The following is a 14951-nucleotide window of genomic DNA, read 5'->3' on the forward strand; positions in this document are numbered from 1 at the left end:
TTTTATGAAATAAAAAAGAATGACTCCATATGATTTTACAGGACTTCTGAATTTTTGAAAAAATCAGCTTTTATACATTTTTATCAATTTTTAAAAAAATACTTCCGTACAAGCTATTATATTTTGATTGGCATATTCTGGTATTTTTGACTATGCTAAAGAATTTTATGAAATAAAAAAAATGATTTCATATGATTTTCCCATACTTTTGTATTTTTGAAAAAATCAGCTTTTTTATTTTTTATTAATGTTTAAAAAAATACTTCCGTACAAGCTATTAAACTTTGATTGGCATATTCTGGTATTTTTGACTATGCTGACAAGTTTTATGAAATAAAAAAGAATGACTCCATATGATTTTACAGGACTTTTGAATTTTTGAAAAAATCAGCTTTTATATATTTTTATCAATTAAAAAAAAAATACTTCCGTACAAGCTATTATACTTTGATTGGCATATTCTGGTATTTTTGACTATGCTAAAGAAATTTATGAAATAAAAAAGAATGACTCCATATGATTTTACAGGACTTTTTAATTTTTGAATAAATCAGCTTTTATATATTTTTATCAATTTTTAAAAAAATACTTCCGTACAAGCTATTATATTTTGATTGGCATATTCTGGTATTTTTGACTATGCTTAAGAGTTTTATGAAATAAAAAAGAATGACTCCATATGATTTTACAGGACTTCTGAATTTTTGAAAAAATCAGCTTTTATACATTTTTATCAATTTTTAAAAAAATACTTCCGTACAAGCTATTATATTTTGATTGGCATATTCTGGTATTTTTAATTATGCTAAAGAGTTTTATGAAATAAAAAAAAATGACTCCATATGATTTTACAGGACTTTTGAATTTTTGAATAAATCAGCTTTTATATATTTTTATCAATTTTTAAAAAAATACTTCTGTACAAGCTATTATACTTTGATTGCCATATTCTGGTATTTTTAATTATGCTAAAGAGTTTTATGAAATAAAAAAAATGACATGTTCTTTTTTCTTGTGACAACCTCACCAAGGATTGCAAGATGGGAATAGATAAAGTTTAGAAAAAATCTAACAATAAAGTTAAAAATTTATTGATATTATCAAAATAACGCGTGCTCGAATAATTTAATTGTGGAGTACCGTAAATTGAAGGTGAAGTACCATTTTGTCTTAAGTGCCGTTAGTTATCAAGTTGTGGTGCAACAGTTGAAGATCCTTCACCACCAAACAACTCTCTGAAGAATGTCCTCCACTGGAATGATACTCCATTACTCCCCAAATAGGAAAGTTGTACTATTAGAGGAGTTGTTACAATATCAATAATTACAATAACCACTGTATATTCTGCTATCGAAAGAGAACCAAAAGTGTGATTGTAGATAACAACGACTATATTTATCTGAAATATCCAGTTAAGAGCAGGACTATTATTATAGCGATCAGAATTGATGCTGTACCAATTTGCAAACAAAAATGGTTAACGTCTGCCAGTGGATGTAGTTTTGCACTTTACAGTATTGATTGGACGAAATTTTTTGAGCACTTATCATTATTGGGATATAGAAAGGTATAGAAAGAAATAACAACACGTGAAAGAATAAAATGAATCCCTGCAATTTTATTTTTGTAATGGAAAAGTTCAACAGTGTCATCCAAACCACGGTATAGAAACCAATCCCTGACCACGTGTCCTGGCAGTAACCTGGAGCGGGAATGCAACGTATGTTAGGCCTTTTGATCTCCATTTGTGAGCCAACAATGCAGATGATCGTAATTTCTTTGACCACACTCACTAAATGGACATACCACACTTTCTTGGACATGAATTTTTGAAACAAGGCAATATGCTTCTCGGTGCTCGGGAAATAGAAAACAAGGAAGCGTTGAGCCGCTAGCAGGAATATTAGAAAATGGAACGCTTCTGTGGAAAGATAAAGTGCAAATGTTATTAAAGCTACTATAATGAAAAGGATAAGATTGGAGAGTCTAAAATTGAGACTATAATATGAATAAATGAAAAGATTTTTTTCTCAAACATACTCTGGTCCGCTATTCATAAATAAAGACATACAAATAATAAAACTGACAAATAAGTAAAATGTGATTGTAACCATGTTATAAACATGTCCGACTGTTGGAAATAGTAAAGTCTGAAAAGAAATTTAAACACATAAATAAAATTGCAAGCTTCCAAATACATTTCTGTCCCTTGTCCTATTCAGTTTGAAGGCAATCACGTAAAACGGAAACGTTATCAAATAAAATAACGTAAAAGTTAAAAACATAGCAATAAATCCGCTAACTGTCGGTTGGGAAATAACATAATTGATGAATTCAGAGGAATTGCTCATCAAGATTCCTTCAGATTCCTCGAGTGAAACGCGATGAGGATCACGAGGTTAAATTTGCAATTTTCAGGCAAAGTAAGCAAATTGAATTCTAAGAAAAACTCTCGAAAAAACCTGGATTTGTCAGATAACTCAAGCTATAGCACCTGTTCTTGCAAACTTACTTGCTGATAGTGAGTTTGAAACGAATGTATTTAGTTTCACGTATGACGTTAGACCGTTTCATTGAATTGATATTAAATTTAAATAAAAATTCAAAATTTTGGAACAACCGTTTTATCCATTTTGTCTTAAGTGATGTGATAAAGTTGTGGTGCAACAGTTGAAGATCCTTCACCACCAAACAACTCTCTGAAGAATGTCCTCCACTGGAATGATACTCCATTACTCCCCAAATAGGAAAGTTGCACTGTTAGAGGAGTTGTTACAATGTCCATAACTAATATAAGAAATGTATATGCTCCTATCGGAAGTGAACCAAAAGTGTTATTGTAGATAACGAGTACTATAGCCATCTGAAAAATTCAGTAATGAGTACGATTATTGTTATAGCGATCAGAACCGATTTACAAACGAAAATCGTTAGCGTCTGCCAATGAATGTAGCTTTGCACTTTACAGTATTGAGTGGACGAAAGTTTTCGAACACTGATCATTATTGGGATATAGAATGGCATAGAAAAGAATAACAACGCATGGAAGAATAAAATGAATCCCTGCAATTTTATTTCCGTAATGAAAACAGTTTAAAAGTGCCATCCAAACCACAGTATAGAAACCAATGGCATCGACTCCTTTCATCGTGAAGGGCTGATTGCAGCAGGTCTCTGGCGAGGGATTGCGGACATAATAACATGGTGGTTTGTAAGGATCAACCCTTTCGTACTTCACCCGTGAGGAAAAAACACAGAGGATTATAAATTCTTTAACCACACTCACTAAATGGACATACCACACTTTCTTGGACATGAATTTTTGAAACAAGGCAATATGCTTCTCGGTGCTCGGAAAATAAAAAACGAGGAAACGCTGAGCCGCCAGCAGGAATATTATAAAATGGAATGTTTCTGTGAATTGATAAAGTGCAAGTATTATAAAAAATGCTAAGCAGATAACCAGGTAAACAGCGATTCTAAAATGGAATGGGTAAATTCGCAGCGGAACAAAATTAAAACATACTCACTAAAATGTGTTGCTACAAACAGTAGAGGTATGCAAAGAATCAAAAGGACAAGCAGATAAAATGTGAACTTTACCATTTCATAAAAATGACTGACTGTTGGAAATAGTAACGTCTGAAATTACGGTTGTAAAAAAATCCTAAACTCCGAATTACATTTTTGTCCCTCATTCTATTTAGGTTGAAAGAAAGCACATAAAATGGAAATGTTATTAAATAAAATAACGTAAAAATTAAAAATATAGCGAAAAATCCGCCAACTGTCGGTTCGGAAATGATATAATCAATGAATGCAGAAGAGTTGCTCATTGAGATTCCTTCAGATTCCTTGAGTGATAAGGACCACTAAGCCAAGTATGCAAGATTCAGGCAAAATAAGCAAGTTGATGTTTAAGAAAAATTCTCGAAAAAACCCGGATTTGTCATGTAGCTCAAGCTACAACACATGTTCTTGCAAAGTCACCTGTAGAGTTTAAAAAACCAATGTATTTAGTTTGACGTATGACGTATGACGTTAAACCGTTTTGTTTAATTAATGCTACATTTGAATGAAAATTCAAAATTTTGGCGCAACAACTGATGCCTTCTTAATATCAAACATCACTCTGAAGAATCTATTCCACTTGAATTTTGCATTGGGTTTTGATTTCCATCTGTTACTTCCCACGTACGATATTTCAACTAACAATGGAGTTGTGACAATATCTGTAGTTACAATGAGAACTGCACACTCAGACGGGGGATATGTGCCAAAAGTGATTTGGTAAATGAAAATTAATATAGCTATCTGAAAAATTAATGTTGAGTTATTTTGACAAGTGTTTTTAAGTATGATTGAGTATGGGGATGCTTGAATGATCGCTAACACATTATACGGTAATCCCTCATTTACTTACTTCCGTTATTCGTTTTTTTTAAAGACTCTGAATGACCCAAAACTACCACATTTCGAGATGAGACGTTTTGAAAATTTCTTTAAAAAAGTTATCTCGAATTTTGGCAATTTTTTTTTTCAGTGTCGCCGAAATTTATTAGGTGTTATTTCCCTAAATGAGATGCTACGTAGATTATCTGGCTTTTGTTGTAAAAACGCTAAAAGTATAACATACCGATTTACAAACAAAGACTGTTAGGGTCTGCCAGTATATATACTTTTGCACAGCACAATTTTGAGCTGAGCACATTTTTTGAGCACTCAACATAATTGGAATATAAAATGTCGTAGAAAAAAACAGTAACGCATAGAATAGAGCAACGATTATCTGAAATTTACTCCGACAATTCAAAAAACTCTCACAACTTAATTTTATTCCTAACAAACCATAGAATATAGCCCAAAATTTATTCTTGTACGACTACTATTGATATTCAAACTGTAGATGAAGTAAAGAACGATTTCCTTGTGCAAAGGTATAATGTACACATTATAAAAGCTATCAGAACCATCATAATGAGATGGAAAAGTATCCTAAAATACACAATCATACGTTTGAAAACTAAACCAGTGTACCCGTGGTTAAGTGGAGTACAATACATCAAAATTGTACAGATAACCGATACGACAAACAAGTAGTAAGTGATTTTCACCATTTGAAAGAAATGATTGACAGTTGGAAATAGCACTGTCTGAATTTTTAATTTTTTTGAATCAAAAACTATAAACTTTCACCTTGTTATCCCTTCTCCTATTCAGTTTGAAAACATACACGTAAAATGGGAAAATAGCCAAATAAAGTAAAATCGTTATGCAAAATACCAAAATAAGGCCGCGAGTTGCAGTTTGGAACATTTTTTCAATAAACTCATTGTTATTGATCAGCTTAGACAAGTCCATGGCGCCTGTTTGAGAGAAAATGAAGAAATCGAATCAGCTGCCGTGCTTTTATACATGCTATTCAGTGATTTCTCGCACTTTCCTTGATGGCGTTGTCGTCGCTGTGTTTGCGGACTGCGGACCGCAATCGGCCTACTAGGCCTGTTAAAACGGCCGAGGAGGTCGACAATCTTAAATAGAGAGAGTCCATCTTCGGCGTGACCCGTTCAATCGACCCGACAAGAGTTTCGACTTGCGTTTCGGAAGGATGCATTTACTTCGACGATTCATGTGAATCGCGCACTTTGACTAGCGATCCGTCTGAAGGTGCCTATTGGACTTGCATATGAGACCTATGACAGTCAACAGCCCATGTCTTAAAATGGTTGCTGGTGAATTTTTAGCGGCGAAACTGCAGAACCAAGCTCACGGCGGGCTCTCAAATAAGTGAAAAGGGTTGAAAGTTGAGTGTTATTACAGTTTATTATGAATAGGATAAACTAATTAAAATACAACGAGTTACAGGGACATGTGAACAGTAGGGATTGGGGAGATAAAAGACACGAGTGAAAAGAATGAGAGAACATCTCGAATGAGCTTGACGACGACCTTTTATACTCCACCAAGACGAGGATTGACGGGCTCCAATCCTGAATACGAAAGTGCGCGCCGTCCATTGGGGGCCCGTTTGCATTGGGGTACGATAGACAAATATCAGGCTCAGTTGTGGTTGTCGTGAAGTGGTGTAACTGTTGTTGGGATTGTTATGTCGTTATGGCTATTCTAATGTTTTAATCGCAAACAACAACTTTTTGGTAAAAATTGCCAGCTACAAACTTGTTCTTTACAAGAAGATCAACAAATTTTCAGTTGATGACTTTTCTATAAAAGATTAATCCGCGGAGATATGAGCTAGTAAAGTGAATTTCGAAAATAAACCCTTCAATGCTTCGTTACAGTAATATTTTCAGGGTCTTTGAGAGCCCGCTGTGAGCTTGGTTCTGGAGTTTTGCCGCGATGAATTCACAAGTAACCGCTTGAAGACATAATCTATAGAATGGCAGAGGTCTCGTATGAAATTCAAATGGGTTCCTTCTCACGGAACCCTAGACATCATCCAAACTTCTGCAGTTTCATACTTCACTTTTATTGTAGAAACCAGTACTATACCTTTTAGAACCGCTGCGATTCAACACCAACTTCTTCGTTTACATTAAACAATACTCTGACAAACTTCCTGAAACTGAGCGCCGTGAACAAAGTTTTCATGTTCCGCTTGTTGCATCCAATATAAGATATTCCAACTATCAAGGGATTCACCATTATATCAATAACTGTTGTAGCAACAATCATATACAATAAACTAATTTCACCCAATAAAAACGCAATAAAAATTGGAATATAAATCTGAATATTTTGAGTTTTGAGAGATACTGGTATCATGTACAGCTTACGCATTTGAAAATCACAACAGTCATTGTTTGCCAGATAATGAACCTCTGAGGTGTATTACTCTTAACTGATGCTAAATGGGCCAGCTTCTTTACGCTCAAGTACATTGGAATATGTAGTATTGCCGAAAGTACAGAAAATAGATTAAAAGTTATTAAAAAGATCTGCAAACTAGTACATTTTAAAGTTGAAAAAAAACATAATTACATACAATATAAGTTTCTTGAATACTTATTTCAAAGACTTCTACCATTGCAATTGGAAGGTCCTTGACAACATAAATGGCATATAAAATCCAAAAACGTAAGTTCTTCTGAACTTTTATTACATATTTCTCACTTGCTGGAGAAAAATATAGTATCAATCGTTGGAGCGACAGTAAGAAAGTCAAAAAGGAGAACACTTGCGTAGTTATGTAGAGAACATATAACATGGCGCGAATTGCAAAAATTATGTAGTCTCTTTGAAATAGTTGTTTTTATTTGAAAAATTGTGTGTACTTACACTCGAGAAAAGCTGATGACAAAGAACGCGAAGAATATTGTTGACAGGAACATAAAGTAAATGTTCCTTGTCACTTGATAAAAATGATTCACTGTCGGAAACAGTAACGTCGAATTTTTATTTATTTATTTTGGTATAAACATGGCTAAATACCGCTTCATCCTGTGTTCGATTAATTTTGAATACGTACGCATAAAATGGGAAGAGTATCAAGAAAATTGACGCGGTAGAATAAAAAAATGCAGCGGAGTAAGTTATAAACCATTCAGGAGGTTTTTCAAGGGAATCGTCCAATATCATTTGTTTTGAAGCGAAACTTCACAATTTTGCGATTAGAAATGAGAGCTTATCGCCCGCCAGGTGATTTTTAGTTGTAATAACGGAGTATATATCTATATAAATGATGAATAATCAAAGTTTGCATAACTCCTTTATCAAACCTTACATACAGACCCAACCAGATTCCAAAATGGTTTTTAATGCCTCCCGTATGATGACATCACACCTACTACATCAAGGTGATTCACTCGTTCGCTCGTCGCATTGGATGGTATCAAGCCCACCATCATGAAGAGACTTGGAGTTGATCCACCATGTTCGACCCAAAAGCGCCAGTCCTTCTGGCTGTTTCCTGCGATGCCGTCGGACAAGAAAACACCAACAAAGATCGTATCACCTTCAAATGGACCAACACCCCAGATGGTGATGCCGTGAATGATTCTATGGAAATTGTAAGAACCTTCCGATCAAGTACAATCCATAACTTTCTTCTTGACATTATTATTTTAAATACTGTTTTGTTGCAAGTGTTATGTGTAACAAAGTTCGATTGAAAAAATAAACAGAATATCAGTCGTACAGTTAGAGTGTTTATTAGACGAATAAAGTCCGGGCGATATATAATAGTTCAGATTTTTTGTGAAAACTTATTTCAGTTCCCAATCATGTTTGGCACAATTTATATGTTACAAGGGTCTTGCAAGTGCTCTTTCGTAGTATTCGCTACCTTAGTGAGTACTCTCATAACTCCGTTGACTATACAAGTTCCGTATTTGGGAAGTAAAAATTGGATTGGAAATTAGTCAGAAAAATTCAGTTGGAAAAGATTTATCAAAGTGATATTTGGGATCAAGAGTTCAAACGTAAACCCCTTGCTCTAAATTCTAGACGATTTAGGGAATTTCAGGGAACTCATGGGAGGGGGTTTTTTTTATTAGAATAAAGTTTATTTGTTTTACACTCGCTTTTCAAAATTTCCTTTTTTTTCGTTTGTTGCATGCTATTTTCCGGCAATCGCGGGCACATAAGGCGTAAACTCTTATCTTAGTAAACTGTTATCAATAGTTGCATTAACATTTTCCCGTCTTCTCATTACACTTGGTAATGTTTCACCTATCTTCGCTGATTTGCTGTGGGTGTAAACCCAATTTTCTGGGTTTTGAAAGACATCATCCATTTTATGGTATGTTTTTGTTATAAATGTTTTACTAAACCAGTCCTTCAAAATTTTTCCGTCATACCCGTTGTTAATACTTCCTCCGCGGCCGAGTTGCGGTTCCGCATTAAACTATACTGTTGAAGTTAATCCGTAAATATTAAAAAACCATCAAAACAAAAGAATGCCTATTTTCAGGCGCGAAAATATCGGCATGCGAGAGAGCATGCGATGAGGGATGCGAGAGAGCGAGAGAGCATGTGGCAAAGATTTCTTCGCTACGAGATATTTCGCGCCAGAATTGTAGGCATTCTTATGTTTCGATGGTTTTTTAATACTAGAGCAACAAAAAAATCCGTGCCGCGGAGATGCAGATTTTTGCAATAATTTTATTTCAACAGTTGTTGGTATTCTCCAAATAATACCGGTTGCTAAAAACTTTAGCGTTCTCCAACTTGAACAACATTATTTCAGTGCCTTTTTTCAGATAATGATAAAAAACGTATATGTTCAAGCGAATGTGGTCATTCTCTGTGCAAAAAATGCTTTGAAACCTACAAAAACTGCCCGATTTGTGCGAAACCGCTTGTTCGGATAGACAACTTTATGGCTCGTGAAATCTACGCGTTTTTAAAGAAAACCCCGATGATTGTGTTTGACATGTGGTGGAATCGTTCTCAAAACGTACAGAGTAATTTTACAAGAAAAGTTATTTTGAAGAAAGAGATTTCAGCCAAGTTCTACTGGAAGGTGTTCGACGTGTCACAAATATGACCGGATACTTCGTTGGTGTATAACATGTGAGAAAGACTTGAAAAACAGTGAAGCAGAGTGGCGTAGACCGAAAATAGGTGAGCCAGAATTTTAGCCGAAATCGTATTTTTAGTGATTTTTTTACTAGTTTTTCGAAAGGCGATAACTCTAAAAATATAGAAAAAAATTCATTCTAAAAATATAAACTTTTGTTGCTCTTTTTAATTAGTATCCCAACACTTCAAAGACCAGAAATAGTTTTAAAATGACCCAATAAAGAGCTTTGAAAACTTTAATATTTTTTTGAACATAGGATTCTTTTTATTTTTATTTTTTAAATTGGACTTATTTCTTGAATGTTTTCAAACATTCCGAAAATTTTGAGAAAATTCGGGAGTGGTCTAGAATGTTCTGGAAAATTCGAAAACTTGGCAAGACCTTTCGATACCCATCGTGGTGAGACTTTTCGTGACGAGACCCATCGTGGCGGGACCCATCGTGGCGATACCCATCGGGGTGATACCCATCGTAACGAGTCTCATCTTAGCAGGTCTCATCGTGGGAAGACCCGCCGTGGTTTGACCCATTGCCTTGGCGGGAATTCAAAATCACTGGGAAAGTTGTTGGCGGGAATTCAAATTTTAAGAGAACATGTTTGCCGGGAATTCAAAGTTCCTGAGATAAGTTCTGACGGGAACTTGTGGCGAGACCCTTGTGACGATACCCATCGTTGTGAGACCCATCGTGGTGGGACTCATCCTGACGAGCTCCATCGTGGTGAGACCCATCTTGGTGAGACCTATCGTTACGAGACCCATCGTGCCGATAACCAATGATCCTTGTAAAATATGAAAAAAAAATCAACTAGTGAAATATGGATCTCTATTTTTCCGTCGTCTGGCGGCGTGTGCAAGGATGTTTTTATTATTTTAAAAGCTAAAACATAAATCCTGAAAACAATTTGTCTTTTGAATGTTTTTTTATTATACTTCATTTTCAGAACCAAACACTGATCTTCAAAAAGAGCTGATCAAAGTTTCAAAAGAAAGATTTCGGTTTGGAATTCTAGCGAATCGAGTGATATGCAGCGACTGTTTTTTGGAACACCACGCTGGTCATAGAGTTATATTTCTGGATGAAATGATCTCTGCACTGACTGAATACAGTATTTCTGATAGTGCAACACACTTAGTTCAACGATTTTTATGGAGAGAAATTGAGGAGAGAAGGGGAAAATGTTTGCTGCGAACGATGAGAATGAAGCGAGCGTTTCTGAAGCTATTTTACCTTGCGTGTGACTCAGACTTGACGGATGATTATAACGATCTGCCGAAATTTTTCGAGAGACTAGATGATTGGAAAGTACCAGACGGCTACATGGAGAAGGTTCGAAAAAACTTGGAACACCAATTTGCTTCTGCAAATGTACCATGGAAAGATTGCGAGTGCAGATATGCAATGCGTATTATGAACGACATGTTTTCGTTTAAAAATCAAATTGAAAAACTATTTGTGAGCATTGTGAATGATTTGGATCTTCATGAAATCACTGAATGCCCTTTCAAGAACAGTCAAATAACAGACATGCTGCAAAAGACGAAAAAGGTAATTTGACACTTCTAGCAGAATTTTGAACACGCTGGTTTTAGGCTAGGCTAAGGCTTTGGCTCAGGCTTGGCGTCCGTGGCGAGCGTTAGCTCTAGTAGCTTAAGTCTAAAAAATCAGATTAACTCGATCAAAACTCGCCGAGTTATAAGGTGTTTTTAAAATGGCTCTCAACTAAATTAAAATACAAAAAAAAATTTAAAAAAAAAAAAAAAATTGTTTGCTTGGCAACTTTTTATTTTTTAGCCTAAGCTGACGAAAATTTAATACGAGGAAGCAGGAAAATTCAGACATATGCCTGTAAATTTTGAGCCTGTGTCGACTTACGGGAGCCGAGATTTTTAGCGTCAAAATTAGACAAAACAGTGATTTCACTAACTGAAAAGTTTTGGGATGCAGCTACAACTACAAATAATATTTCACTGAAACTATGTGCAAGTTTTGAAAAAAAAACTATCAAGAAACGCGCAAGCAGCGCGATATTGGAATTTTTAAATTTTCACTAAATCCATCGCTTTTTTTGAGAAATTTTTGAGAAATAACACATTCAGTGTTTTCTGACAATGTCGAGTTTAGTTAGATCACAACACCTTCAAAAGTTAGATCACAACACCTTCAAAGGTGAATTAACATTATAATCATTATCAGATGGTCGACATACAACTGTACAAACTCTACACCCTTTTCTGTTGGAACAACTATAAGGACGGCGTTTTCGAGCTGTTCAGTGAGTTGTTTTTGTAGTGAATGGATTAATCCAACAATCTAAAATTTTCAAGACAATTCGAATCGTTTGCCAACAAAATGCTGCTTATGTAAAATGTCCACATGTGCCGAGTGTTGGGACGAAGAACCGCATAAGTGTGGCATCTGTGACGATGCTACTACAAGCTCGCGAACCGATCCCGATATTGTTGTTTTGGAACTAGTGAAACATTATAAAGAAAACTGTATTTCACTTCTTGAAGCGTGGTGGGAGTGTGATGTAAGTATTCAAATTAGGTGTGCTGGGCTAACGTTTATTTCGAAGATTTTTGTGGATTTTGTCGGCTGACACACAGCTAAAAAACCCTAAAAAACGATTTAGCTTCTTTTTTGTGAAATCAAACCACTCAAGACTCCCGAAAAGCTGCAAGAATCCTAAATCCACGCGCCGTGATTTTTCACAGTTTTTTTTCAGGCCGCTCAACTTGGCTTCTGCCTGAACTGTGCCTCGTATACAGAAGATCTTGAGATTTGCGTCTACTGCGAACTAGATGTTGAGCGAAGCGCTTTGAAAACCGAAGTAGAAACATCAGCGGAATTCACAAAAGATATGCAACTTCGGTTCACGTACAAGGGGCTCAGCGGGTTCCCAATGCGTTGGCAGTGCTCGGATTGTACAACTCGACATCGGAAGCCTACAGCAGACGTTTGGAACAAAGGATGCAATCATTTCCGTTACAGAAGCATGTATGCAAGCGTTTCAAGTGAGTGCTTTGCACATAATCATAAATCGCCTTGTCTCCGACTAAAAGAAATCAAAAATTACGATCTTGCGATGAAAGCAGCCACTTTTGGATTAGTCTTCAAGATTATCAAGGAGGGAATTAAGGAACACGTTGGCAGTGAACACGCTAGAAAAGAAATACTTGAAACGTAAAATTGTACGCCAACATTGAATACTTCTTGCAAAACTCTATAGAGGAACGGAAGCTTGCCGACATGAACGATCAGAAGCTTAAAATTGCACGGTTGATCGAGAAAATCAAAGTTCAATGCGCTAAATCATTCGGTGAGGGTTTTGAATTACTGTCCCGGGCTTGGTCGCAATAATATATAAAATTTCAGAACCCGTCGTGGATGTCTATAAAGTTTCAGAACCAGTCAACGATATCTCGAGGCTTTCTGATGTGCTTTCAGACATCTCTTTTTAGTGTAATTGGGAAGGAAACATCAGAAATGAAAATTTTATCACTATTAACTAATAGCTATTGATAATTAGTCACTCACTCGTTTGTATTAATATTTCATCAATCGACCCACTTACTGGAAGCTAATCCTCGCTCCAGCGTTCAATTAAATGATAATCATGATTTGAATTTTTTTCATAAAATAGTTTGAATTTCCAGTCAAATTTTCTTTGAGAATATTTGAATTGCCCACAAAAAAGGTTACTAATTGTAAGGGAATTTGAATTTCCCGCCAAACGTGTTGCTCAAAAATGTTGAACTGTCCTTTTTGCTATATTATTTGCCCGAAATTATATGACTCAGGCACCAATTATTATTCCTCAAGTCCTGCAACTGTTGTCAACACTATTCTACATTCCAATCATGAGAAGTGTTAGAAGAAATGCTTATAAGTTTTTTTCATAATAAGGACAATATCGGTGCAAGTATATATACATTTGAAAACAAATATGTTTTTTGTTACGTGTTTTTTGTCACGTTTTCTGAATGGCTTCACCTCGGGAAAACGTATGATGTAATGGCCTTTATGAAAAGAAATCCAGTTATCAAAAATAAAAATAACCTGGCTCCCCCAATGCTTGAGACTTATTTCTATTTGTAAAGTTGTTACGTTTTCATTTCTCTGAAAGAAAAGTATGGAAACAAACGATACGGAAATTTTTTCTGAAGCACTTCCAGACTTAACGGACTGGTTTCAAAATTCCTACTTTGCAGTTTTTACTTCTAGCATCTTAATGTCCGTGGTACTTTTTCCGCTTTATGCGTATGTGTTTAAAATGAATAGAAAACATGATCAAGAGGTATTAAAATAAATTCTTGACTCTGAGCAAATTAAGAGTTGAACATTTCAGACGCTTCTATTTCCAGCAGTGAATCATTTTTATCAAATGACAAGAAACACCTACTTTATATACCTGTCTTTTATTTGTTTTTTCTGCCTAACGTTTACTCACAAGTGAGACAAGTTTTAACGATTCAAAAATATTCTCACATTTAAGGCACAAAGGCCAGTACTTTAATTTAGCATTCCCATTCTTATTGTATGGCCTCTATACCATCGCACATGTGTTCTCCCTTTTAACATTCCTCCTGGCTCTCCAAAGATTAGTGTTATATTTTTCTCCAGCAACTGAGAAATATGTGATAAAAGTACAGAAGCAAATGTCTAAACGTTTTTGGATTTTATATGCAATTTGTATTATCAAGGACCTTGTATTTGTGATGGCGACTTATAAAGGCTATCAAAAAAGTTTTCAAATAACTTGTCTTGTAATATTATAGTTTTTTAAACTTAAATTGAACTTAATATTCAGATTTTTTTCATTATCTTCAATATGTTATCTTTACTATCAGCATTATTACATATTCCAATATATTTGAGCGTTAAAAAGCTATCCTACTTAGCATCAGCAAAGAGTAATACACCACAAAGGTTTATAATCTGGCAGACGGCGACTGTTGTGATTTTTAAATGCGTAAGTTAGGTATACTTGATATCAGTATCTCCCACTCAAAGTATTCAGACGTACATTCCAACTTTTCTCGCGTTTTTGTTAGGTGAACTCAGTTTGCTATACTTGGTTTTGTTTTCACTTTCTATTGATTTCTTTACGACACCATTGATCGTGGAACTATCTTATATCGGATGCAATAAGCGGAATATGAAAACTTTTTTTACGGCTTTTAGTTTTCGAAAGTTTATAAGAGTATTGTTTGATATGAAGCCGAAGGTCTCTGTTGAACCGCAACGGTTTTGATCCCACCACCAAACTCCAAAAATATTTCATCAATCGATTCTTACTTTGCTTTTCATTCGACTTGTAAATGGGTACCTCTGGCCTAAACTGATGTAACTTCAGAACTTGATCAGCTTCAAGAATGTCAAATGTATTTTCTGAAATTTTAGTTTC

At 35.2% G+C, this 14951-nt stretch overlaps 2 protein-coding genes, 2 non-coding genes and 7 pseudogenes across 11 annotated transcripts; 7 read left to right on the forward strand and 4 right to left on the reverse strand.

Moving 5' to 3' along the window:
- Positions 1-1083: 1083 nt before the first annotated feature.
- On the reverse strand, positions 1084-5371 carry srz-75 (Serpentine Receptor, class Z). The gene is made up of 13 exons (NM_001028417.2): positions 5038-5371; positions 4849-4995; positions 4637-4789; positions 3684-4314; positions 3531-3642; positions 3113-3479; positions 2911-3063; positions 2513-2863; positions 2199-2439; positions 2041-2150; positions 1659-1986; positions 1458-1610; positions 1084-1399 (listed from the first exon to the last, which is right to left on the reverse strand). Exons 9-13 carry the CDS (start codon positions 2349-2351, stop codon positions 1181-1183), a joined length of 963 nt encoding a protein of 320 aa, NP_001023588.1. The 5' UTR covers positions 2352-2439; positions 2513-2863; positions 2911-3063; positions 3113-3479; positions 3531-3642; positions 3684-4314; positions 4637-4789; positions 4849-4995; positions 5038-5371; the 3' UTR covers positions 1084-1180.
- 21ur-10257 lies at positions 2611-2631 on the forward strand. Its single transcript, NR_066221.1, has one exon.
- Positions 2637-3836, reverse strand: srz-76 (annotated as a pseudogene). Its single transcript has 6 exons — positions 3684-3836; positions 3527-3642; positions 3300-3479; positions 3113-3232; positions 2911-3063; positions 2637-2863 (listed from the first exon to the last, which is right to left on the reverse strand). Coding segments are annotated over exons 1-6 (949 nt in total).
- Positions 4084-5361, reverse strand: srz-73 (annotated as a pseudogene). The gene is made up of 5 exons: positions 5197-5361; positions 5038-5153; positions 4849-4995; positions 4637-4789; positions 4084-4314 (listed from the first exon to the last, which is right to left on the reverse strand). Coding segments are annotated over exons 1-5 (812 nt in total).
- A 1142-nt stretch (positions 5372-6513) lies between the features above and the next one.
- Positions 6514-7596, reverse strand: srz-40 (annotated as a pseudogene). The gene is made up of 5 exons: positions 7450-7596; positions 7297-7407; positions 7004-7250; positions 6810-6956; positions 6514-6747 (listed from the first exon to the last, which is right to left on the reverse strand). Coding segments are annotated over exons 1-5 (886 nt in total).
- A 128-nt stretch (positions 7597-7724) lies between these two features.
- Positions 7725-8008, forward strand: Y7A9C.11 (annotated as a pseudogene). The gene has a single exon. A coding segment is annotated over exon 1 (284 nt).
- A 136-nt stretch (positions 8009-8144) lies between these two features.
- On the forward strand, positions 8145-8449 carry Y7A9C.12 (annotated as a pseudogene). The gene has a single exon. A coding segment is annotated over exon 1 (305 nt).
- A 230-nt stretch (positions 8450-8679) lies between these two features.
- Positions 8680-13005, forward strand: Y7A9C.1 (annotated as a pseudogene). The gene is made up of 8 exons: positions 8680-8758; positions 9219-9415; positions 9465-9582; positions 10485-11089; positions 11738-11816; positions 11869-12074; positions 12270-12863; positions 12920-13005. Coding segments are annotated over exons 1-8 (1964 nt in total).
- 21ur-15618 lies at positions 9093-9113 on the forward strand. The gene has a single exon (NR_066222.1).
- Positions 13006-13338: 333 nt separating the features above from the next.
- Positions 13339-13538, forward strand: Y7A9C.13 (annotated as a pseudogene). The gene has a single exon. A coding segment is annotated over exon 1 (200 nt).
- A 138-nt stretch (positions 13539-13676) lies between these two features.
- On the forward strand, positions 13677-14798 carry srz-72 (Serpentine Receptor, class Z; the record flags this gene model as incomplete). The annotated part of the gene is made up of 5 exons (NM_001028415.1): positions 13677-13841; positions 13893-13996; positions 14040-14310; positions 14355-14516; positions 14565-14798. The coding sequence occupies 5 exons, from the start codon at positions 13677-13679 to the stop codon at positions 14796-14798; spliced, it is 936 nt and encodes a 311-aa protein (NP_001023586.1).
- Between the last annotated feature and the right edge of the window lie 153 nt (positions 14799-14951).

Source organism: Caenorhabditis elegans, chromosome IV (assembly GCF_000002985.6).
Source record: "Caenorhabditis elegans chromosome IV".
Taxonomy (NCBI): Eukaryota; Metazoa; Nematoda; class Chromadorea; order Rhabditida; family Rhabditidae; genus Caenorhabditis; species Caenorhabditis elegans.